Source organism: Alosa sapidissima, chromosome 9 (assembly GCF_018492685.1).
Source record: "Alosa sapidissima isolate fAloSap1 chromosome 9, fAloSap1.pri, whole genome shotgun sequence".
In the NCBI taxonomy this organism is placed as follows: Eukaryota; Metazoa; Chordata; class Actinopteri; order Clupeiformes; family Clupeidae; genus Alosa; species Alosa sapidissima.
In genome coordinates this window covers 15,713,091-15,740,505 of record NC_055965.1, presented here as the reverse complement: position 1 = coordinate 15,740,505, position 27,415 = coordinate 15,713,091, and the positions used below count along the sequence as shown (strand labels likewise).

Genomic DNA, 27,415 nt, shown 5'->3' with positions numbered 1-27,415 from the left:
ATATGGGGTGACATCCAAAATGGACCCCACTGTGGTATGGACGTGAGAGATATGGGGTGACATCCAAAATGGACCCTGCTGTGGTTTGGACGTTGCAGCTGCTTGCTCCCCACCACATCAAACATACAGTATTGTAGCAAAATATTATATTTGGGGTTGTGCCAGTGTGCATGTATAAGTGAGTGAGTAAGTGTGTGTGTGTGCCTTGCCTTCGTCGGGTGCGTCCCAGCTCGTGCTCATTGAGGCGTGGGATGGGGGGGCCGGGAGGGGGGGGTTGACTGGGGGCTGCATGGAGGGCAGGTCCTCAGCATCCCTCAGGTTAGCCAGCATGTCCTGCAGCTTAGAGCGGTTTAGGCCCTGGGGGCAGCAGAGAGAGAGAGAGGGAAAGAGGGAAAGAGAGAGAGAGAGAGAGAGAGAGAGAGGAGAGGAGAGAGGAGAGGAGAGAGAGAGAGAGAGAGAGAGAGAGGAGAGAGAGAGAGGAAGAGAGGGAGGGAGGGAGAGGGAGAGCGAGACAGGGAGAGGGGGAAAGAAGAGAGAGAGAGAGAGAGAGAGGGAAAGGGGGGGAGAGAGGGAGGGAGAGAGAAACAGAGATAAATAGATTGATTAGGTGGGGGGGTGGAGACAGAAATAAATTGGAATAGATAAACAGAAAAAAATAGATAGATTGTAAAGAATTAAAAAATAGGAAAGAGAGAAAGAAAGGAGGATAGAGACATCAATTAGTCTCCTGCTCATCGGCAGGTGGGGCTAGAGACAGCGCTGGGGCTCGTCATGAAGGGAGACGGACACATGGAGGCTTTAAAAAAATAAATTAAATAAATAAATAAATAATAAATAAAAAAACAGCGGGAAAGGAAAAACCACAATGAAGACCTGGCTCAGTGGTGGAGCTGAGAGGTCTGGTTGTCTGGCACACGGCTATGGCAGCGGACACAAGTCGCCACCTGCGCCAAGGAGGACATGTTTTTCAGGTTTGGTTTGTTTGAAAGTCTGTTTGCCTGTCAGTAGGATTATGCAAAAAAAATACATGAAAATATAGTGGAGGGGTTTGAGCTTTGACCAAAGTAGAAGCCCAGTCAATTTTAGAGAGCATCCAAATTCTTTAACAATATAAGTTGGCGAAGATATATTGGCCTTGGCGGAGGTCTGCATTCTCTAAGTGCCCTTTTAGATATTATTGTTACTATTATGGGATAGAGGGGAAAGAACAGGCATTAAAACCTCATTCTCTACCCAAAGCAAGAGAGGAATGGAACATTTAAGTACTAGTTGAGAAAGAAAACTTAAACACACACGTTTCAGAAGAAAAGAAGAGAAAAAAAAGAGAGTGGAGGAAATCATGAGGTGGAATCAAAGTGAGAATTGTGTGAACGGCTCGGCACAGAACAGGAAGTCGGTTGTCACACTTCACAGTCAGAAACACAGGGGGTGATGCGACACACATGCCCAGGTGCATTATGGGAGGGAGGGAGCAGGTGTGTGGAGCGGTTCACCTCTTACACACATGGCTAAGCACACGGAGGGGATGAGAGAGAGAATGAAGAGCGTGGAGGAAATGGGTTGAAGGGGGAAGGGAAACAATTGAAAGAGGAAGACTGAAGAGAGGAAGAGGAAGAGGAAGGATGAAGGAGTGTGTCCGTGGAAGAGATGGAGAGAAGGATGGAGAGTGTGTCCGTGGAAGAGATGGAGAGAGAGATTCACAGATGAGTGGGAGAAAGTGGGGCAAACGCAGTCTTGTGGTAAGATCGGCTGGAGTGTTGGGGACGCAAGCCACATGCGCACACACACACACACACACACACACACACACACACGAGGGAACTGCAGAGGCAAGTCATGGTGAAATAAGAGGAAAAAAGTAGCACACCAGACAACATCACCATACACCATCAGCATCCAGACACCATCACCAGACACCATCAGCATCCAGACACCATCATCAGGCACCATCACCAGGCACCAAACACAATCACCAGACACCATCACCAGACACCATCACCAGACACCATCAACAGACACCATCAACAGACACCATCAACAGGCATTACCAGACACCATCAACAGACACCATCAACAGACACCATCAACAGACACCATCAGCATCACCAGACACCATCATCAGTCACCAAACACCATCATCAGTCACCAAACACAATCACCAGACACCATCACCAGACACCATCACTTTGTGACAACAGACACCATCATCAGACATCAGACACCATCACCAGACACCATCAGCATCACCAGACACCATCACCAGACATCATCACACTCTTTACCATGGAAAGGCAAATCAATTCAACATGACAAAAAAAGGACACTTAAAAGAATGAGAACGAAAAAAGAGTGAATAAGAAATAAAAGGATGTGACATGACAGGAACAGAAACGAATGAATGAAAGGACTGAGAAGAAGTAATAAAAAAGAAACGAATGAATGAAAGGAATGAAAGACAGGAACGAAGACTAAGAGCAAGTGAATAAGATGGAGGTTTGTTTGTTTGTTTGTTTGTTTGTTTGTTTGTTTGTTGTCGGTGGTCCCCTCTGAGACTTACTCTTGACCCCCTTCTTGCCCTTGCGCTCCTTCCTGTACTGTTCCTTCAGTCGCGTGATCAGGCCCTGGTCCACCTCCCAGGCCTCCCCTGGACTCTGCTCATCCTTCTCTATACGGGACACACACATGCACACACGCACGCACGCACGCACGCACGCACACAAACATACCCATGCAGACAGACATACAGACACACACAGATATATACACATATAAGCATGCATGTTGTGTAACCAAAATCATTTCTACCCATATTGTGGGAAGTGGCTCATGTGAGCACTTCTTGTCATCACAGGAAATGGAGATCTTTTATGTTTTCAATCGCAAGATTCTCTCTTGGATGTGCAGAATAAAGATAGTTTTGAAGGTATGTATTGGTCCTGAAACTCTTTTGTTAACAGCAGGCACATCCTATTCTGTAGGAGGATACTTCAACAGCAACAGCTCATCCGTGTCCTTCTGTATCTGTATCCAAAGGACTTGATGGACGCAGGTGGCTATGATCTTGAGCTCTCTCTCTGTCAGAGCGGGTGAGGTGGCCAACCAAAGGGTGGCAAAAGGGCACAGAGGTCAGCGCAAGGTCATAAGAGGTCACCGTGAATTCCTTAAGGGGGAGGGCTGATTTACTAAAGCAATCAAGCCACGGGGAACGGATACGGAATATACATAAAAAAAGAAAAGACCTACTGAAGTTGAGCTGAACCAAAGAGATAGCCAACAAGGTATTTGGGCTGTGATTCAATTGACTGGTTTACACTCAAGAGGGAAGCACACACAGCTCACCAGCATGCCACACAGTCAGACACACGCAGGGGAATTTCAAAGGTACTTTGTGACAAAGTGACTTCAAGTGCACAATGACAATAACTGGAATAATATTAAAACCATTCAAAATGAAGGAAAAGATTCAAAATGACAAGTTAAAATGATCTGCAGCACTACTGGAGAGTCAAAATTTGTTTAAAATTTGTTACAATAGTTAAAATGGCTGTATGTGTCTGCACTTTGTCTGCACTGAACACTTGAGACTTGAGACTCAAAACAGGCCTGTTAGCTGGACAGGCTCTTTATCGGTGTCCTGTGTAGCGTGGTATCTCTCTTCAAGTGCACTGACCTGATGACCCCCCACCAAGTCTAACCAAGCTAAACAAACATGCGCCACACTGTTGCTGAGCAACAAGGACTACTGGGCCGAAGTCCTCTCAGTTCTGTTTTGTGAGAGTTCTGTTTGGTTATCAAGAAGAAAAGGATGTATTCTAATGAGGAGTCATTGGAGAGAGGATCTATACTTTGCCGTTATATTTAAGATTAGATCTCTTCTTATAGCCACAGTAGACTGGGTAAACCCAGCACAATCTGCCAGCAATTTGATTTCGCCCTGCAGCTCAGGCTGGAAACCTCCAAATTTTTCTATCCTACTTTCGTTACAAATCTGTGGGGACCAATCACAAACTGGCTTATCCACCTGGCGCACCCAGATTGTTGGTCTGATTGTTTGAGTCATTTGAACTATGCCCGTTGATCTCGCGTCTTGTGCAGTAGAAAATACAGAGCAGACTCCCCAGACTAATGTTCAATCTTAAATAAGATTGAGCTTGGTCTGGTGATAGCCAGACTATAGCTAAGAAGCAATGTTGGTGGTAATTGACAGAGTCAGCCCAGTGGAGTGGAGTGGGGGGGTTGAAGTAGTGCTACTGAACAAACAGTGTAATATATAACAATATATTCTGCTTTATTTGTTGCATTGTGTCAGTAAAACTGAATATCTTTGGCGTGTGGACAAAACACGCCATTTGGTTCACCTTGGTCTTTAGGGGAAACACTCCTCAACATTTTATAGACCAAACAGCTAATGGAGAAACATAACCGAAAGACTACGGACATGCTCTAATTAAAACCAGTGTCCTGAGCAGAGCCTGCTGGGAGGTCAAAGCCCTGCACGGCCTCCTCAGTGTCTCTCTCCCTCCTCTCCAATGGCTTTCAAATCATTTCCTGTGATTGCTATGCTAACCCGGGGGGGTCTGGTTTCTTTTTATGTTGTATGCTGGGTCCCTTTATCGTTGTTCATGTAAATGTTGATGTGGTGACTGCAGTTTGTATAATGAGCTGCCCCTCGAGGACAATTAAGATAGCCATGATCCCCTTCTCCATCCTTCCTTCTCTCTTCTCTTCCTTCCCTCTGCCTTTCTCTCTCTCTCTCTCTCTCTCTACCCTGTTACACTCGTTAGCACTAATATGTTCTTCATGGCTCCTTCTTCCTTATTGTCTCTCCCTACCTACTCCTCTCACTCTTTTTCTAGATCCCCCTCTCCCTCTCTTCTTCTATATCCCTCTCTCCCCCTATATCCCCCTCTCCTTCTCCCTCTCTTCTTCTATATCCCCCTCTCCCTCTCTTCTTCTATATCCCTCTCTCCCCCTATATCCCCCTCTCCTTCTCCCTCTCTTCTTCTATATCCCCCTCTCCCTCTCTTCTTCTATATCCCCCTCTCTTCTTCTATATCCACCTCACCCTCTATCCCTCTATTCTTCTATATCTCCCTCTCCCTCTCTTCTTCTATATCCCCCTCTCTTCTTCTATATCCCCCTCTCTTCTTCTATATCCACCTCACCCTCTATCCCTCTTCTTTTATATCTCCCTCTCTTTTCTATATTCCCCTCTCCCTCTCTTCTTCTATATCCCCCTCTTCTATATCACCCTCTCCCTCTCTTCTTCTATATCCCCCTCTCTCCCTCTCTTCTTCTAGATCACCCTCTCTCTCTCTTCTTCTATATCTCCCTCTGTCTTGGTTAAATTTTTTCCATTTCAAAACTTTACCGTCAAAGCATGTACAAACATTAATTTACATAAATCATTTTAGATGGACGATAACAATATTCTCACTCTCTCTCGCTCTTTCTCCCTCCATCCCCCAGCCCTCCCCCTCCTTGTCCCTCCTCTTCCTCCCCCTCTCTTACCCCAGTTCTACCCTGGGGTATATCTCCCTCCTCTTCCTCCCCCTCTCTTACCCCAGTTCTACCCTGGGGTATATCTCCCTCCTCTTCCTCATTATATCTTACCCCAGTTCTACCCTGGGGTATATCTCCCTCCTCTTCCTCACTATATCTTACCCCAGTTCTACCCTGGGGTATATCTCCCTCCTCTTCCTCCCCCTCTCTTACCCCAGTCGGCGCCGGTGGGGTCGGCCGCTCCGTCGGCCTCGTCAGCGCTGGCCAGGAAGTCGAAGCCCTTCATGGCCTCCTCCGTGTCGGGGTCGTCGCTCAGGTCCGCGGATGAGGACGGCGAGGAGGAGGGGGACGGAGACGCCGCCGCTTTCTTCCTCACCATCTGAGAGAGAGAGAGAGAGAGAGAGAGAGAGAGAGGGAGAGAGAATTTTTGTTTTTAATTTTCAAAATCTCTATTACAATCTTAAAAATACATCAAGATCAACTTGACACTGTATTGTAAAAGTTAGGAAAGAGAATGGCATGGTCACGGTAACTGGTTAAAATGATTTAGGGAGGGAGGGAAAGAGAGAAGAGAGAGAGAGAGAGAGAGAGAGAGAGAGAGAGAGAGAGAGAGAGAGAGAGAGAGAGAGGGGGGGGGGTACAGAGAGAAAGAGTAAAAGAAAGAGAGACACACACACCACTTGAACATTAATCTGAGGACATGTTAAAAACTCGCATTACAATCACTAAGAGACTACTAAGATTAAGAGTGGAAAGAAGTGGAAACAGGGAGGAACAGCAGGAGAAGAAGAGACCTTTTTAAATGCCATCTATTATTATTATTATTATTATTATTATTATAATAAAGTCAAAGAGATGGTATTAAGAGGATAAAAGCATTTTGTACACATCTTGTAATGCCATTGCTAGAACAAGCAATCACCATTGTAAAGAGCAGAGGAGACAGAGAGAGAATGAAAGACAAAAAGAGAAAAACGTGTCAGTGTTACCCCTTTAAGCGCTACAAGAATGGCACGGTCACGGTAATGTGTCAGTGTTACCCCTTTAAGCGCTACAAGAATGTCACGGTAACGTGTCAGTGTTACCCCTTTAAGCGCTACAAGAATGTCACGGTAACGTGTCAGTGTTACCCCTTTAAGCGCTACAAGAATGGCACGGTCACGGTAACGTGTCAGTGTTACCCCTTTAAGCGCTACAAGAATGGCACGGTCACGGTAACGTGTCAGTGTTACCCCTTTAAGCGCTACAAGAATGGCACGGTAACGTGTCAGTGTTACCCCTTTAAGCGCTACAAGAATGGCACGGTAACGTGTCAGTGTTACCCCTTTAAGCGCTACAAGAATGGCACGGTCACGGTAACGTGTCAGTGTTACCCCTTTAAGCGCTACAAGAATGGCACGGTCACGGTAACGTGTCAGTGTTACCCCTTTAAGCGCTACAAGAATGGCACGGTCACGGTAACTGGTTAAAATGATTTAGGGAGGGAAAGAGAGAGAGAGAGAGTGTGTGACAGTGTGCTTCAATATGAGACTGAACTTAATACTACCGAAATTGAAAACCTTATACACATTTTTGTTCACAAAATTTCAAGAGGATAGAGAAGGCATAAATCTAGCGACAGAAAAGATTTCTATTCTATATATGTTTTCTTTTTTTTTTTTTTAAACGGCGACGAAATTGTGAATTTCCAGAGCACATTTGGCAATCGACTCCTACAGCAGCAAAGATGGCAACATTTCCGGAAAGGTACTGGCTTGATGAAATTCATTCTGGACTCTCTATCCGACCACATAAAGACCTCGGGATACTTCGGTTTGGCTTTAGGGACCCTCTACTCACTACCACGTAAGTGCAATGTTGTTTGGAACTGTAGAAGAGGTATAAAAATAGCGTTTTGTAGCGGCGAAATAATATGCCCTTCTCACTTCCACGCTAACGAGCTTTGACTAAAAACGGTAACATCGAACTTTCTCAAAACACATCCGAATGACATGATTTGGATGTCAACTCAACGTATGTACTCCCAATCATCCGTAAATCGATCTAAAGTGCATTTTACTCCGGATAATTCCTTTAAATGTCTCCTGTTTGCGGATGACCTCCTACTTCTGTCCCCAACTGAGGAGGGGCTACAAGAGAGTCTGTCAATCCTGGAAAAATACTCTCAAATTTGGAACCTCCCCATAAATAAAGAAAAAAACAAAAATAATGACATTTCAAAAAAAGACACGTTCAACAGAGAATAAATATAATTTCACCCTTGGTGAAAACAGACTTTCCCAAGTGACAAGCTATAACTATTTGGGCCTAAATATTTCCTCCACGGGCAATTTTAATCTGGCTATTAAAGACCTGGTTGACAAAGCACGGAGAACATATTATTGCATAAGAAAATCACTATACCAATACAACACCCCTATCAAATTGTGGCAAAAGATCTTTGATTCGGTTATCAAGCCCATTATCTTATATGGCAGTGAAATTTGGGGCATAAAACATCAAGATAATTATGAGCTATGGGACAAAAGCCCAGCAAAAACACTACACCTGGAATTCTGTAAGAACATCTTGGGGGTACACAGGAATGCAACAAATATTGCATGCAGAGCAGAACTTGGAATATATCCACTATTAGTTGATATTCAAAAAAGAGCATGCAAATTTTATTACCATGTAAAACCAGAGGAATATAATGACAGTGCCCTTCTACAGAGGAGGACCCACCCAGAGAGAGATCCTTTTGATTATCTTATATCAAAACACAATTTGAATTTGAATACACCTGACATGTCTCAGGCAAAGTTAAAAGTCAAAAAATTAAAAAAAAAAAAAAAAGTCAAAAAATGAACAAAAGAAGAATATTAGAAATATTGGCTAGACAAATGTAAAAAATCCAACAAACTGATCTATTATCAAAAAATAAAAAACAATTATGAATTTGCATCTTATTTAAAATAAATTACAGAGTACAAACAAAGAAAATTACTAACATCTTATAGATTAAGTGAACACTCTCTGGCCTTAGAAATGGGAAGACACAGGCAAACCTGGCTTCCTAGGGAGGAAAGGCTGTGTTTGCAGTGCAGTGACGGAGTAGTAGAAGATGAAAAACACTTCCTCACTGAATGCAGTAAATTCAGCCAAATTATACCTCAATTTGAACTATTAGAAAATGAAGACAAGCTCCCATACTTGTTGGGAGAGCATACAAGTTGTGTAAAACTCGCTGCACAGTACCTGTTTACATGTCATAAATCGAGGAAGTGAGTGACCCATATTGTGACCTGCTTTGGCTTTATATCAATAATCAATATGATAGCACGTTGATAAATATACAGTATAGTATGTATAGTAATACTGTATCATTATACATTTCATTTATTATTCTCTCTTTTTAATTATTATCATTTTGTTATTATTATTATTATTATTACTTTATTTGTATTTGTCTTTTTTAAACAGATATTGTATCTGTGTTGTTTTGTTATATGTTTGCTTTGGCAACACTGCTTCATTGAGTAATGCCAATAAAGCTCCATTGAAATTGAAATTGAAATTGAGAGAGAGAGAGAGAGAGAGAGGAGAGAGAGAGAAAGAGAGATAGACAGACAGAGGCCTAGTCCACACGTACCAAACCGATCTTTTTTCCTCCGTCTTCCCTGGAACCGTATCAAGAATATTTGCGTCCAAACGCATCCATCTCAACACGACTCAACACGTTACTTCATACCCCAGGCCTATAGGTGGCACTGTGTCTTTACAAAAATTCACCAAAACTTGCAAAACGTGCGCTTTAAAAACAGACAGAATAGGCTACGGTGAAATGGCTAGTGCAAGGAAGCCAGAATTGTTTGTGTGGACTGATGGTGAACTGTCAACTGTAGTCAACTGTGAAACTAATATTTTAATATAATAACTTTATTTTACGGTTTGTGAAGGGTGCAGTCCCGTCCTTTATTTGGCTAACGCAGGTAGGCCTACTAATCACCTTTACTTTCTTTGGTTGTAGGATAGCCAAAACTAATGTGAATCACGGACTATCACCGCAATTAGGCTACTAAACACAAGGCTTACCCAAGTTCTAGGCTATTCTGTCGCCACATTTATAATATTGCTATACAACTTTCGTTAGTAACAGTCAATACTTTTGCCTGCATCAAATCGTGCATTCCCATTCAGTGTGCTACCATCGGCTTAACGTGAGTTCTAAGCGTCTTTGCTTATATCTGATTTCACTCGACTGTGAATGCATGTATATATGTTGTAGGACATGTAAAATAAATGAATGGCACTACGCACAAATTAATGTAGCCTACACCGCACTTTCCTAATAACTTAAGTTCTCTCGCGTCACTGACAGTAGCTAGAATGCATAAAAAAACACCGGGAAAAACAGTGTTCAGTCCACCAAGTCATAAGCTATCGGCGCTGCGCAGCATCAGTTGTGATATTTATCTTAACGGAGTGTAATCGTAGGTAATGTCATGTATGAAAACTAGTATTGTTAGGCAATACTATAAGTGCAAGTCCAGGGCAGCTGAGGTGTGGCGATGACATCATCGATACGCAAGCAGGATGTGCGGTTTCGCTGTCTAAACGAACTCAAACGGGCTACGGTTTCAGATTTCTCCACTCTGGGACCAGGTTTCAGAAATGTGCGGTTTCGGGCAGTGCGTTTACAGGATTCGTTTGGACGCTCGGCCAAGACGAAGCAAAACCTCTGCGTTTAACCTAAAAAGCGTCTCCGTGTGGACAGGCCCAGAGACATAGAGAGATGATGGGCTAGGAGAAGAATTGAAGGCAGGCAGTGTGTGTGTGTGTTCATAAATATGTGTGTGTGTGTGTGTGTTTATAAATATACGTGTGTGTGTGTGTGTTTATAAATATACGTGTGTGTGTGTGCCTGTGCGTGTTTGTGTTTATAAATATGGTGTGGAAGACCTTGCCCGACCCGTACAGAGGCCTTACCCCATTAAATAACATTTCAATAGCCTACCTTAGAACACCAGAGGGTTACAATATAATATATAATTTAATATATTTGTATTATGTAAGGGATAATGTATAGAACGCCGGTCATTATTGGGAAAATAATTCCCGACAGGGCGAACCTGGACCCCGACGCGCAGCGGAGGGGTCTTGTTCCGCCATGAAGGCGGGAAATCCCATTCAAGCCAATGGAGCGTTTTACTTGCCTTGTGAAGCCGTGTAATAAATCCTGATATAAAAAGAGAGAATACTGAATGTCTGATATTTATGACAGCACACTTTATGCAGATTAGCCTATAGCCTAGGCCTACAATTTCTATTAAAACTTTGCCGCTTTAATTAGCTGTCTGGCTGAAGCCTGGAAATATTGTAAACAAAGTAGCAGTTGGCTAGTTTATCATAGTATACTGATTGGACTGTTCAGTTTCCCCATGTGTGTTTAAGTTTCAAGGTAATACTTGTTCTCCATGGGACAGGCCTTTTTGGGAAACACTGGTATTGAGATGATCAGTCAACTTGAATGCAAGTGTTTTAAACAAATGTGTGCAGCATGCTAATGATGCTAAGCAGATTTAATAGTAATTTAGCTAGTCGTCTTCTATACGTCCTTGCTTTCACGATTGTGAATGTTTTATTTGGTTTGTGCTGGCCGAGTCGCGCGTGTACATTAAAAGAGAGAGGGAGAGAGAGTTTACTTCTATACTGTTTGGTAAAGTTGAACACATAATCTACAATGAAAGCAACGAGAGGTATACAATTATTATTTATTTATTGTATATGGACAACGTAGGCTACCGGTAAGTAAAGCGGGAGATGTTGCTTATGCAGCAGCGTAAGCTGCAAAGCACTTAGTGAAACACTAGAAAGGGTGTGTCGCGGTTCTGCCTGTTTACACCGCGACACAGGATCGTGGATATGAGTGTCGCGATTTCGGTTTCGGATCGCATATCGTTACAGCCCTAGAAGGCTGGTATGGCTGTGTGTGTGCGTGCGTGCGTGCGTGCGTGTGTGTGAAGGGGTCTAATGTCTAGTGCCTCTAGAATTGGAACAGGATGTCATAAAAAGTTCTTGTTGGTATAAAGGCCAGGTGTCCCAATACTTTTGTCCATATAGTGTTTGAGGGTGGGCAGGTCTTGCTAAGTGTATCTCTGCGTGGTGTGTGTGTGAAGGGGTCTAATGCCTTCAGTGCTTTTGTGTGTGTGTGTGTGTGTGTGTTTGTGTGTGTGTGTGAAGGGGTCTAATGTCTTTCAGTGCTTTTGTGTGTGTGTGTGTATATGTGTGTGTGTGTGTGTCGGAGAGTGAGAGTGTATCTGTGTGTGTGTGTGTGTGTGTGTGTGTGTGTGTGTGTGTGTGTGTGTACCGTGGCCAGGTCCATGATGGTTTTCTCTCGGCCCTCGCTGTCCTCATCCTCATCGTCGTCGCTAAACTCGGCCGCCGCACTCTCAATGAACTTAAAGGCCTCCAGCACTGTGGCAGAGTCAGACATCTCTAGCTTCCTACACACACACACACACAAACACACACGCACGCACACACACACGCACACACACACACACAAATGGGGGAGGACAAAGACCAAGAGTGAAAATCAAAGAGTGCTGTACATAAAGACTGAAAGTGTGCCCTTGCACACTGCAGGAGAGAGAGATTCATGATTCTGTATTCCTTTTATGGTTAGATAGATGTTTATTACATTTCTCTGTATTCTATTTAAACAATAAGCCCCGAGAGGCCGTAGGTTACAATTCAGAACAGCTAAGGGGCGTTCTAAGCTGTTCTAAAATCAGTGTAATCTACGGACTCCAGTGGCTTATTGCTTTTCTAAAACGGTCACCACAGATATCTGGCAAAATTGTATAAAATAAAGGCACAGCAATGAGAAATGTAACAATTTATTAATAGATAATCATTCCTCCACCAATAAATATATTTCCTCTATCTGAATAGTTGTCAAGCAATGTCGAATACTTTAACTTTTGTATCAAGTTATGGTAGCGCAGTAATATAGAACGAACTGTGGTCAAGGTGTATGTCTGTGCTGGATTTTACAAGGGCATCGAATGCGATTCAGCCAATCATAATCAAGGACCGGAACTACCCGTTTTAGACGCTTTGGTATTTGACATGAGACGGAACAGTTTGACCAGTTCAGAAAAGTCAGAGTAATATGAATATTCCTGCGTACCCCGTTTTGGCGCCCTCTTTGGGGGAGGAGGGCTCGGTGCCATTCACCATGCTGTCGGCGCAGCGATCGGCCGTCCGCTCGGCTGTCCCGGCGTCCCCGGTCAAACCAAGTAGAGCACGAACCCGCTGGGACTTTACATCCAAGATGGTGTCCGTGTAGCCTACCTCCTGCAGGTACCTGAGGAGCAGAGGAGAGGAGAGGAGAGGAGAGATGAGGAGAGATGAGGAGAGGAGACAAAAATATTCAGAAATTCTGTTTCTTTACTGTGGGTTAGGGTTAAGACTTACAGGGCTTTCTGCTCTAAAAGCCATTTGTAATGATGCAACAATTGCACTACGCAACAACAGTCAAAGTTACTGTAAATCAGGCTAAACTTTGACTGCTGTACGCAGTGCCGACTACCATCAGCAGCCAGTGCAACATGCATCATTCTGAGAGGACTTTTAATATTATACAAGCATCCAAACCTGCAGCTTCAGCGCTTGACACGTGCCAAGCTCAGAGGATGAAGCAAAATTCAGGGAGAAACTAGAAACTAGCACAAATGGCATCATCCATAGCAACCATATCCACGTAGCCTGGGTGAACCCAGACCGATCTGCTGTACCTCTGAAGAGATTAAGGGTTTAATGTGCCAATTTAAGTTCAATTTCACTTCTGGTTATGCCCCTTTGGAAATCAGAAGTGAACGAAACATTCCCAAATCAATTCTCTTTTGACAACAATTGGTCTGGTGTTAGCCAGGGGGACCCAGACACTGGCACCCAGGCTCGACTTAGAACCATCGTGTCTGGCCCCAGCTGTGGCGCAACTGGCTGGGGTACCTGCACTGTACGCCGGCGACCCGGGTTCGATTCCCGCCCCGTGGTCCTTTCCGGATCCCACCCCCGACTCTCTCTCCCACTCACTTCCTGTCATTCTCCACTGTCCTGTCATTAAAGGCATAAAGAGCCCAAAAAATAGTCCAGAACCATCGTGTCTCCCTTCCACTGTCTCTCTCAGCAGAGGAAAGGAAGACGACAAAGATGGGGCTGTGATGACAAAGATGGAGCTGTGATGACATTCTGTAGTTTAATCTCAAATATCAACATCTGCAGGTTCAGCCAAAATTATGTTTATCTTCTGCTATAAATAATGATGGAGTAATCGGCCTAATCAATGTCTGGGAACAGCTTTGTTCAGTGACCAAGTGACCGACTACACAAACCTCATCTACACTGCTTTCTCTCCACAAGACGAGAACGACACGATAAACAGTTCACTTCTCAAATGAGTGGATTTGTGGATTTAGCTAAGCCTCCACAGGCAGTCCACAACTGATGGTCTCCAAGAAGTCAAAGCCAACTATCCTAAACTATCTAGAGCTTTGTAGGAAACTATATACATAACAGATACACAAACAGACCTGATGATAGAACCTGCCACGACGAGTCTAGTGCATGGCAGCTCTGAATTAAATGGCAAACAGAAACTTCTAAAAAACAACTCCTTGCGGATACTATACCTCACACGGTTTCAGTGACCGAAACTTTTCAGAGATAAAGCCAAGTCTGGACCGGTTCCAGAAAGTTCCGTGCAGGGCAGGAGAGGCGAGCGAGCGAGTCTGAGGCTAGAGATGCTAGTGGACACGACAGCATCTTAAAGGGGGGGGGGGGGGGTGCAGCTTTAAGACCATAAGATGGAGCGAAGATGGTGCACAGAGAGAGAGAGGGACAGAGAGAGAGAGAGAGAGAGAGAAAATGGGAAGAGCGTTCCCCTCCGTCTCTCTCTGTACCAGCCTCGACAGGGACAGGAAAGGCTGAATGCCCCGACACAATCCTCCATTCATTGCTTCGAGCTATTCACACACACACTTGCAGAAACATAGACACACTCATTCAAGCATACATACACACACACACACACACACACACACTCGGAGCAAGCAAAACATACACATTCTTGCTCAAGCACACAGCCACATACAAGCACACGCACCTTTCAAGCAGTCAGCAATGTAATAGATCTTTATTGTTTCAATTTGTGCTTTCAGATAGTCTGGGTCACCGGGTTCAGAGGAGTGTGTTTGTGTGTGTGTGTGTTTGGGATAGTGAGCAAGACAGAGTGTGTGCGTAAGAGATGGTGTGTAAGCAAGAGACTATGTGAGTGTGAGAGAGGGGGTGTGTGTTTTTGAAAGGGACAATAGAGTGTGTGTGTTGAAAGATTGTGCACAGGGTTCAGGGTGGACAAAGTATGAGTGCTCTCAATTTCAGGCACAGACACAGACCCACACACACACACCTTCACTCATTTCTACATGTTTCACCAGCACGCCTCTCACTTTTCTCTCGGTCTCAGTCATGTGACCTTTGACCATACACCTTGACCTTTGTGAAAGGTCACACTGACACTTCCATGCAGAGTGAACGTGGTAAAAACTACAGGAACTATGATAAGTTCCTCCAGTGCAAAAGCTACTAGTACTTCACAGCGACAGAGAGGTGACAGTACTGGTGGTAAACTCAGGGGGGCGCCACACACCCCCTCTGGCCTCTCGTCCGACAATAAATCACCTTAGAAACCACTCACCCCGAGCCAAACTAATACTGGACAATCCCCCCCCCCCCCCCCCCCCCCCCCACCACATGCCGCAGCAGTTTGTCCACTGTAGTGTTGGTTGGTATTTATGTTGTGTGATCGTTCTGTGCCTTTTAAAGAATGTTCAGTCTGATGTCATGACTTTGTCTAAAGGGGCTCATGATGGTTTTATGTTTCAGGGCTGGGCAGAGGACACTTTCCCATCTAGAAAAAACAGTGCTATGTCATTACATTCTATAGTATTATTACCTTTTACTAGTCAGAAGGACCTGACATAACAGTGCTATGTCATTACATTCTATAGTATTCTACTCTTTACTAGTCAGAAGGACCTGACAAAACAGTGCTATGTCATTACATTCTATAGTATTCTACTCTTTACTAGTCAGAAGGACCTGACATAACAGTGCTATGTCATTACATTCTATAGTATTCTACTCTTTACTAGTCAGAAGGACCTGACATAACAGTGCTATGTCATTACATTCTATAGTATTCTACTCTTTACTAGTCAGAAGGACCTGACATAACAGTGCTATGTCATTACATTCTATAGTATTCTACTCTTTACTAGTCAGAAGGACCTGACAAAAAAGTGCTATGTCATTACATTCTATAGTATTCTACTCTTTACTAGTCAGAAGGACCTGACAAAACAGTGCTGTCATTCTATATTATTATTACCTTTTACTAGTCAGAAGGACCTGACATAACAGTGCTGTCATTACATTCTATAGTATTCTACTCTTTACTAGTCAGAAGGACCTGACAAAACAGTGCTGTCATTCTATATTATTATTACCTTTTACTAGTCAGAAGGACCTGACATAACAGTGCTATGCCATCGAGTTTTGATCAGTTTGACAAGATCAGTTTGACCTCTGCTTCTTCACCAAGTACCTTTTATTTTGATTCCTCACCAGTATAAACTGCAGGCACAGGCTAAAGCTGATGATGCACAAGGCAACTTTTGTAAAAAAGCAATGTTGCAGGCAGAGCAATGTTCCTCACCATTGTGGTTCTGGCATGTTCCCACTGATATTGGCCAACAATTGTTTTCTAAAGAACTTTAATCATCAGTAGGCACATTTTCATGATCATCCAATCAGAACACATGGAACTGGTTATGTGGTTGCCCAGCAACATTGCTCAAAAAGTTGCCCCATGCATCAGAACCTTAGTGTTTCACAGACACAACGACTTTTGATAGAACCAAATAGAGTAATAACATGTCCCTTTACACATCACACAATACTTTTTTACCTTCAATTCAATGACCTTTCAACTATCTGTGATATTTCACGTCGATGTTACTTAGCAGGGGCGCGTTTCCCAAAACCATAGTTGCTAACTAAGCTAGCAACTTTGTTGGTTCCCAAAAACTATGGTTTTGGGAAACGCGCCCCAGAAACTTTTGTGCAAAGAGACATACAACAAAATAACAACAAGATATAAAACATACAATTGACTATTTACAACTAAATACAGTGATGCAGCTCAGCATCAGAGTTCAAGGGTCTGGGGTGAGTTGACACAGTCAGTCTCTGGGTCTCTCAGGCTCTCTTGCTAATGCTTTAAGGCGCCGGATCTGGACGGATTAGCTCGTCAAACAGTCACACGTTTAAGACGCCTAATCTGCACTAAGGCGATGGATGACCATTAACGCGGAGAGAGAGAAAGAGAGAGGGAAAGAGAAAGAAAGAAAGAAAGAAAGAAAGAAAAGAGAGAGTGAGAGAAAGAGAGCGAGAGAGAGAGAAAGAAAGAAAGAAAGAAAGAAAGAAAGAAAGAAAGAGACAGAGAGAGGGGGGGGTATGACAAATACCCTTGAGAACGATTAGATCAGTTAGCATTAGATAAGGTCACACTGGTTTGGGGTTGAAAGGGCAAGTTTGTGTGTGTGTGTGTGTGTGTGTGTGTGTGTGTGTGTGTGTGTGTGTGTGTGTGTGTGTGTGTTCCTGTAGTGTTTTGGGACAAAATTAGTTTTTGTTCAAATGCAGTCAAAGCACTTTTAATTGCTTTGAGTAAGTCTATGTGAGTGTGAAAATGTGTCTTGATGTGTGTGCATATTTCAGATCAAATTCCAACAGATTTGCGGTACCACTTCTCCAACCCACCCACATAAAACTGGCGTACACCTCAATTTTGAACACAACAGTATTCACATGAATAAAACAGCTATTTTAAGATAAAACTTGAACAAATAAATTATTAAAAGTAATTTATCTCAGTCCTGGTTTAAGAGCGAGTTTCTGTGAGTATAAATAACATGAATGCGTGAGTGTGTGTGTGTGTGTGTGTCCATGTGTGGGTGTTTCTTTAAGACTGTGCGTGTGTCTGTATGTGCGTGTGTGATCAGCATGTGCGTGTGTCTGTGTGTGCGTGTGTCTGTGTGTGCGTGTGTGTGTGTGTGTGTGAGTGTGTGTGAGTGTGTAATCAGCGTGTGTGTGTGTGTGTGTGTGTGTGTGTGTGTGTGTGTGTGTGTGTGTGTGTGTGTGTGTGTGATCAACACACTCACTGTCTCAGCAGCTGGCGTCCCTGCTTCCAGCTCAGCTGGCTATTTGAGGGTTCCGGAAGCTCTGTGTCATTCCCTTCATCTGGAACAAACACACACACACACACACAAAATGATAATTAAGAAAATACAAATTCCAAAATACTTGTCTGCCAGGAAGGACTGAAAACTGTATGACTGTCCGAGTAAGATCTATTTCACATTTGTGTTGATCAGTATAGTCCTGCCCAATCTACTGTAAAGCTAGACAGAACTGACCTCCAGGCTCAAGTACAGAAGGCACTTTTCTGCAGACCCTTCGCTACTGAAAACTGACCACACGTGTCTTATCTCTTAGGATCCCCAAAACGTTGTACAAACAAAAAAATAAACTGATGGAAGCATATTCTGGACACACCACAACACAGCAATACGCCTGCTAAAACACACAAAGCATTTGGCCTTTGAAATGTTATACTTCATAAACACGACGGTCGGTCACATTTGCTCACTGCCGTGCGGTTGCAAAGCTAGGCCCGTTTTCTTTGCTTTTGATCAAGTGACCACAACGCCGGCCAAGCATAACTGATCGTCCCTGTGATAGCGCCACAAGAGAGTGGCGAGCTCTCGGTAGACTTCCGCAGCTTTGGAGAGGGAGAGAGCGAGATGGCGCTTGTTATGGTTTGTCTGCCACTGGTTTCCTCACAGCCCTGACCATGTGACTACAAAGTGAGGATGTATGTGGGTGTGTGCATATGATGGTATCTTAAGGTGTGTGTGTGTGTGTGTGTGTGTGTGTGTGTGTGTGTGTGTGTGTGTGTCTGTGTGCGTGCGTGTGTGTATGTGTGTCTTCTAAGATGGAAAACGTAGGCACCAAAGTTTTTCTTTTTTTCTTTTCTAGGGCCTGCAGTGGACATTGTTTTGTTCCCATCTAGAGCTACTCAAACTGTTATTATTTCAAAATCTAACATTCACCACCATAACATTATTGACAAGCTGGTTATCATATAGTAGAAAGTGGCATATCACATTCTGCAAAAGGGCAGACCATTTATGACTTACCCTATGTAGCAAACCTCCACACATTCTCCATAGAGTGCATTATATATTGATCAGCTGCATAGTTACTCACTATATGGGGCATCATGTAGTAGTGGATCAGCACGTATATGATGGATGGTATCTTAAGATGTATGTGTGTGTGTACAGTGTGTGTACGTGTGTGTGTGTTTGTGTGTTTGTGTGTGTGTGTGTGTGTGTGTGTGTAGTGAATAAAGCGCTGTGCAGTGCACCGTGTTCAGTACACAGGCATGTGGAGGGGCTGCTCACCTGAGTCATAGCTGGGAGGCCTCATATCACCCTGGTTCAGCTCCGTGCCATACTTGAGTTTATGATATTTTGCTCTGAGAGAGAGAGAGAGAGAGATTCAACAAAGTTGCCAAGGCTACAGTTTTGCAGTTGATTTTGTGAGTCTATAAAATTACACAGATATGAAATGCTGGAGGCATGTGTGTGTGTGTGTGTGTGTGTGGGGGGGGGGGGGGGATATTTTCAGCAGCACATAATATAGGATTCAAAGTTAAATGATTTAAAAGGAATCTATGTGGCTTTATGCAAGAAATTCAATAAAATCATCCATAAGTAATGAAGATCAGCGCGCACACACACACGCATGCACGCACGCACACACGCACCCACCCACAAACACACACATGCGCTTGCAGGGGGGGATAGTGTCGTTTGGGGTCAGTGATTTCGGCCCACCCCATGGGCAGTGCTGGGTCACCAAAAATGGACGCTGACGCACCGTGAAGAACACAAAACCACTGAGTCATGGCACAGCCCTGTTTTCTTGCGTTTATCTTGTGTAAACACGCCTCGGAAAAAAAGGTAATTAAGGGCGTAACACTGACACCGCGATAAATCCGAGTCAAGTCTCGGGTTAAGAAAAGCCTCTTTTCGTCAGAGTTCCACATCAAAGAAAAAAGGAAGAAAGAAACCAGAATGTATGATTCCTGTAATAGAACCAGGAGACGAGAGCTTTTCTTTTACTCAAAACTGCCCCGCCTTTGAATAAGCCGTACTTCAGTGGAGCTTTTCGAAGGACGTTTTTCGCTGTTTCTGTAAACGTGAATGTGTAACAAACTCATGAGTGATGGAACTCACCACCTCAACAACACTGGTCAATAATTAAGCTGGTGTGTTCATGAGAAGGGCAGAGCCTTGGGCAAAAGACCGACCGACACGTCCTGCATGGGGAGGGGGGGGGGGGGGGGGCTTGAGTAATGATATTATTGATCAATCTGTGTTTGTATGTTGGCACGTCTCTCTGGGAGAGCTTGGGGGGATACGATGAGGAGCTCAAGGATTCCCCCTCACAACATGGAGGACAACAGGGAACAGGAGCAATACATGAGTCATGAGAGACTGAGAGAGAGGGAGGGAAAGAGAGAGAGAGAGAGAGAGAGAGAGAGAGAGAGAGGAATGAGAGAGGTTGAGAAAGAGACAAAAGAGAGAAAGAGAGAGAAGTAAATAAAGAGAAAGAGAGAGAGAGAGAGAGACAGGGATGAGAGAGGTTGAGAAAGACAAGAGAGAAAGAGAGAGAAGGAAGGAAGTAAAGAGAGAGAGAGGGATGAGGTGGAGAGAGACAAAAGAGAGAAAGAGAGAGAAGGAAGGAAGTAAAGAGAGAGAGAGAGAGAGAAAGGGATGAGAGAGGTTGAGAAAGAGAAAAAAAGGAAATAAAGAGAGAGAGAAGGAGAGTGAGGGGGAAGGAGGGAGCAGGAGAGAGGAACAGGAAGAAAGAGAGTGAAGGGGAGAGAGGGAAAAAGAGAGATAGAGGGAGAGAGGGAGAGAGATAGAGAGAGAGTAAGAGAGAGAGAGGGATAAGGTTGAGAAAGAGACGGTGGATGTGTGTGTGTGAAACGTGTGGGAGAGGAAGAGATGGAGACCAGTGGTGTAGAGACCACAGGAGATCAGAGGCTAAAATGGACGGCCAACAAGGGTTCCTATGGCTTTACTTTACATAGTTAGAACTGTAAAAACAGTTGGTGGTGCAGTGAAAGTGTATGAGTGTGTGTGTGTGTGTGTGTGTGTGTATGAGTATGTGTGTGTGTGTGTGTATGAGTATGTGTGTGTGCGTGTGTGTGCGCGTGTGTGTGTGTGCGTGTATGTGTGTGTGTATGAGTGTGTGCGTGTATGTGTGCGTGTATGAGTATGTGTGTGTGCGTGTGTGTGTGTGTGAGTATATGTGTATGAGTATGAGTATGTGTGTGTGTGTGTGTGTGTGTGTGTGTGCTTGCTGCTCACCTCTCCTGTTTGAGGGCGTACTCCAGCATCTTGATTCTCCTCACCAGGTCCTTCTTCAGATTCTCCTGGCCCTTCCTCTCTCCCTGCAGAAAGGCGATCTGAGCCTACACGCACACACGCACACGCACACGCACACACGCACACACGCACACACACAGACATTAGGATTAATAAAAAAATGTCTTTCCACAGTTTAAGAAAGAAAAATACAAGAACATGTTGCAGAAGACGATCTGAACATGAACATGAACTTTAGCAACTATCTATGGGAGCAATGCAGTCTCTCTGTGTGTGTGTGTGTGTGTGTGTGTGTGTGTGTGTGTGTGTGTATAATTATGCCTGTTTAACTAACTGGCTGAGTGGTGAATGAAAAATGACACCGAGCTAAAATATATCAGATTACACACAGACACACACACTTCCAGTTGACTGGAGGGCCTTCTAGGAAATGATGCAAATGACGCGCGCACACACACACACACACACTTCAAAGTCAAACATTTCTTCAAATATTTCAAATATCTGATATTATGACCATCATATCCCAATGAACCACAATCATACATCTCCTACAAACTGACTCAACTACAGCAACTAAACTATCAATTACAACTACTAAAATTACTACCACTAGCTTACTACTACTACAAAAATAAACAACATTAACAACAGCATTGTCTCTCCTAACTCCTGAAATCCGCAAGCTCCAAACATGTTCCACTCATGTTGGTTCACTGAACATCAGCACATGCCTAATTAGCCACTCACTCTGCCTCACCACAGATTGGTGCTTTTAACTGTGTGTGTGTGTGTGTGTGTGTGTGTGTGTGTTTAACTGTTTATAATGTTATGTGCACATTGGAACCTCGGGGGTGTTGACAGCTGCATCCCAGATTCCAGAATAGCATGCACATGCCCTCTTTGCACTATATGGATTAGATGGCCTGTGTGTGTGTGTGTGAGTGTGAGAGAGAGAGAATGAGGTAAATAGATAAAGATACATTCTTTTTGCACATGGCTATGTATTTGACATTCCTGTGGCTTCCTAGGGAGCCTTGGGGGTAAGCTCAACACACACACACACACACACACACACACACACCAAGTATCAGTGGCTGGGGGGGGGGCTGCTGGAATGTACTGCTGCGCTGGAGGCATTGTTCAAAACAAGCATGCCTCTGTATGAAAAACTATTTCTCCATTCCTTGCATAACTCTTCTACACACACACACACACACACACACACAAAGAGCTAAGTAGCATCTCCTTTTATAGCACTCCTTTTCTGTGATGTCAATAGTCTCACACATAACACACAACAGAGAGAGGGGAGAGAGAGAGAGAGAAAGGAAGAGATAGAGAAAGAGAGTGAGGAGAGAGAGAGAGAGAGTGAGAGAGAGAGAGAGGACCTAAGTAGCATCCCCTCTTATAGCAAGTCCTTTTCAGGGCTGTCAATAGCCACCAACATCTCTCTTCTCTTCTCTCTCTACTCCAAATATAGCTGCAGTAAGAACATATAAGTGAGGCATTGACCCAGGCCTAACCAACCATGACTCACATATTCAATGGACCAGTGGGCCTGGGTACACTCGTCTGTGTCTGTGTCTGTGTCCGCGAAAAGGAAATAAGTGAGAGAAGAGTGTTGAGACTGCGCGCGTGTGTGTTTGTGAGTGTGTTACAAAGAATGTGCGTGTGTCAGAGAGAGAGAGAGAGAGAGAGAGAGAGAGAGAGAGAGAGAGAGAGAGAGAGAGAGAGAGAGAGAGAGAGAGAGAGAGAGAGAGAGAGAGAGAGAGATGCAAAGTGATGAGACAAATATTTTGAGAGGAAAGACCATGTGCAGCCTCAGCCATCTAACCCCCCCCCCCCCCGGAACCCCTAACACACACACACACACACACACACACACACACTCACACACTCACACACACACACACACACACACACACACACACACACACACTCACACACTCACACACACACACACACACACACACACACACACTCACACACACACACACACACACACACACACACACACACACACACACACAGATCAATAATAGAAAATCCCTCTTCATTTCCACGAACACATCACACCATGCGAGTCCACCGAGTTTGCAAGTGGACAGATGGCCTCTAGTCTGAAAACATCAATAGCAGGCGCCGCACACCTGCAGGTGTACGGCCGTACGCACTGTGCGTACCATTAGGCTACTCAACAACGAGAGAGAGAGAGAATTTCCCCTGTGTGTGTGTGTGTGTGTTCACACCAAGTTGGCCTACCATAACTTCCCAACTCTGCATCGTATCCTACTAACTGCATGACAGTAGGCTATTTACATTTTTCTGTAAAGTACACACGTTATCAAAATCAACGTAATGCAGAACTATGCGCATGCACACCTTTTGTTTAAGCTGGAGAGAGGCGCACACACGCAGCGTTGTTGTTAAGCTAATTCACTAACTCAAGACTTCAAGGCCCTCATGGATATGAAACGTTTTTTGTAAAAAAACAGAAAGGATGGAGGCAAGATGGGCAAGAACAAGGTAAACTCACATGCTTGTCAAAAGGTTAGCATTACGGTTGGACTATCATACTGAATGAATGCTTACTAATGTTAAAGCTCACACACTGTTTAAAGCCAATGGTAAACTAGAACAAAACTAAAAGGTAGCCTACTTTAGCCTTTAATAGGGCTGTATAACGTTCTCCAAATTTATATAGGCCGTTAGGCGTGAATGTTGTCATAGAGATAGGCTGTTAGTACTATGTAGGCTTTTTAGCTGACCAATGCACAAACCTGAAATATGAACAACAATTTTGGGTGTGCATAACATTAATTCCTGCAGACGCCCCTGATCAATAGTGTGATTCATCCACATACAAATGACAGCTCCCTTTTCACCAGGTACATGACAGCCGCATAAGCCCTCTCGGTATCGGCAAGTACGTTGGGCAGCCGTGGCCCATTGGTTAGCACTCTGGACTTGTATGTGCCGTGGCTGAAGTGCCCTTGAGCAAGGCACCTAACCAGTCACTGCTCCCCGAGCGCCGCCGTTGAAGCAGGCAGCTCACTGCGCCGGGATTAGCGTGTGTTTCACCTCACTGTGTGTTCACTGTGTGCCGTTTGTGTTTCACTAATTCACCGATTGGGTTAAATGCAGAGACCAAATTTCCCTCACAGGATTAAAAAAGTATATATATACACTTATACAAAAATGTAAATACTCGTACTGGGTTTGAAAAAAAAAAAAATGGTATCGGTGCATCCCTCCCCCTCCCTCCCCTAGCCTCCTGCCATTGAGGCTACTCTTTCTTTACATTCCGTTCTAGTGATGAGTCTGCGTTAAGGTTTATTGGCCACCTACAGAATCTATATGTAGCAAGTTCCGTGTACACATCCTTCCACTCTTTCGCGCGCGTGCGCACACGCATGCACGCACGCATGCACGCACGCATGCACGCACTCTCACTTTCTCCCTCTCTAAACGCACGCACGCACGCACACACACATACACACACACACACACACACACACACACACACACACAAACTTTCTCTTTAATTGAAGTGGAAAGAAATGTTTTTCATTCCAAGTGGGAATGGGGCAGCCCATCTCTCTCTCCATCTCTAAAACACTCTCAAAGGGATGCAAAACACACACACACACACCCATCTCTAAAACACTCTCAAAAGGGATGCAAAAAACACACACACACACACACACGCCCATCCTTTCTCACTGTGAGGGTGTGAAGTGGTTGTCTGCCACAGGTCTCAGCTCACTTGCACCAGCACAGGCTGCCTTTGTTGTCCTCTGCACTAACTCCTAATGCTGCAGGCTATTCTTAGTCTGTGCGTGTGTGCTCTTACTGTGTTGGACACACACACACACACACACACACACACACACCTTTCTACGTGTTCGGGCAGAAAAGTGCTGTCAAATACTGGCCATTGCACTGCAGTTTGTTTTATTTCTGTTTTATTTCCAGGCACAAGGCAGTCCTTGCTCACTCTTCAGTATCATAAGATGTCCATATCATAACCCCGCTATATCCAGATCGCATCCGCATCCATAATAGCATCACATTGGTATCAGGTCAATATCCATACCATATCCATTTCATGATCAATCAAACCGTGCATGCCACCTCATCACACCACCACGTCATAATCATATAACCATAAGTTGTGCAGCACACAGACACAGACCCTTCCTACTGTGGTCTTCCTCCCTTTTCTGGTCTTCCTACGGTAGCCTTTTCTCTGCTCTCTCCCTCCTCTGGTCCCGTAACTGCCCTCTCTTCCTCCTCTGGTCCCGTAACTGCCCCCTTTCCCTCTTTTGGTCCCGTAACTGCCCTCTCTCCCTCCTCTGGTCCCGTAACTGCCCTCTCTCTCCCTCCTCTTGTCCCGTAACTGCCCTCTCACTTCCTCCTCTGGTCCCATAACTGCCCCCTTTCCCTCTTTTGGTCCCGTAACTGCCCTCTCTCCCTCCTCTGGTCCCGTAACTGCCCCCTTTCCCTCTTTTGGTCCCGTAACTGCCCTCTCTCCCTCCTCTGGTCCCGTAACTGCCCCCTTTCCCTCTTTTGATCCCGTAACTGCCCCCTCTCCCTCCTCTGGTGTAGTCCTCCCTCCCTCTAGACTGTCTAGAAGTCAAGCACAACTAGGAGCACCACTAGCTCCAGTCCAACACACACACACACACACACACACAGGGAATATACCAACGGTCATATTCAAAATTTAGAGACCACTGCAACTGCAACCGTCAACTCATTCGAATATCACTCAACAACCATATGATGACAACCATATGATATATATAATGCCCTTGACTACAAATGCGTTTCGGCGTCAAGCTGTCTTCAGTGTCATGTTTGAGGCTAACAAAGCACCTCTAGGAGGTTCCGTGATGACACAGGCAGGCAGCAGCTATCTGGGGCGTGTGCCTGCCACCCAGAATCCACCAGCTGTGTCTATCTTACTGTAGGTGCTCCACATAGGGGGCTGGGCTTGGTGACGCGAATGGCACGAACAGCAAGAAACACATCGACCCATCTCAAAGACAAAAGACAAAAATGTCAGACAAAGCCACAAAGACACAAAGACAAACACACACACACACAGAGACACACACACACACACACACAGAGAGAGAGACACACACACACACACACACACACACACACACACTGTTCTGTAGAAGATGAACCTGTTTGAGACAGGTGTGGTCCTCCTTTATGTAAGCCCTGCCAGAATAATTACAGTAGGATCGCTTCAGTGTTTGTCTTTGCATCAATCTCTCTCTCTCTGTACGTCCTGAGAGCGATGTTCCAGGAAAAGGGATGTTAAAATTAAATTCTCTCTCTCTCTCTCTCTCTCTTCTTATCTCTCGTTCTCTCCATCTCTCTCTCTGGATTGCGAGGCTGCTGTTGAGTCAGGGAGGCTAAGTGCGTGGACCAATCGGTGCTCCGCTCCAGGACGGAGATTAGCACAGTATGATTCAGCTCTGGAGGAGAACACACCAGCACTCACCACGGGGGGGGGGGGGGGAGAGAGAGAGAGAGAGAGAGAGAGAGAGAGAGAGAGAGAGAGAGAGAGAGAGAGAGAGAGAGAGAGGGGGAGAAGGCGTGAGAAAGAGATAATTTGGAGACCAAAAAAAGATAGAAAAACGAGGGATAGAGAACAGAAAGCAAGAGGATCAGAGATGAAAAGAGGGAGATGGGGAGGGAGGATGACGCATGAGATATCCATATCCAAGGGCTGTGTGTGTGTGTGTGTGTGTGTGTGTGTGTGTGTCAGTCAAAAGACTATCTACAACACAGTACTGATTTACACCAATTAGACCAAATGTTACTTCGACCAATGATGATAATAAATGACACTCGCACACACACACGCAAACTCGCTACTAGCATCATAAACATTTGTACACACAGTTTGCTGGGGTTCTTTTTGCAACAAAAGCCCCTGGCGTGTAAAGGATTGTAAAGGACGTGTGTGATGAGAATAGCTGATCGCTCCAGTTCCTATTACACAGTGTAGGGGGGTGATTAATGAGGCCTTCTTCACTAGAATACGGTCACGATAACTATACAGTGTCGTGATTCTGCAATACTAAATACATTGCGAGAGAGAGAGAGAGAAAGAGAAAGGTTCAACACTCCTTCAATAAATCATTGTCACAAGCTTTAAAACAAAGTTACATCACACCATACACACAAAAAAAAAAACCTTCAACCACAAGGCTTGCATCCTCCCACCAACTAAAGAAAACCTCACACATTCTAAACCACATTCCCACCATCAGTAACTTGACAGAAGGAGAGAAAGAGAGGGAGAGAGAGAGTGGGATAGAGTG

At 44.5% G+C, this 27,415-nt stretch overlaps 1 protein-coding gene across 1 annotated transcript in view; it reads right to left on the bottom strand.

The window, feature by feature from the left end:
- Positions 1–27,415, bottom strand: part of strn (striatin, calmodulin binding protein) — a 52,195-nt gene that overhangs the window by 7,172 nt on the left and 17,608 nt on the right. Inside the window, 10 exon segments of the mRNA XM_042102701.1 lie at positions 205–271; positions 274–351; positions 353–357; positions 2,558–2,665; positions 5,716–5,881; positions 11,852–11,987; positions 12,677–12,853; positions 17,769–17,847; positions 19,074–19,147; positions 21,051–21,154. Of these exon segments, the coding sequence (XP_041958635.1) occupies positions 205–271; positions 274–351; positions 353–357; positions 2,558–2,665; positions 5,716–5,881; positions 11,852–11,987; positions 12,677–12,853; positions 17,769–17,847; positions 19,074–19,147; positions 21,051–21,154 (994 nt within the window).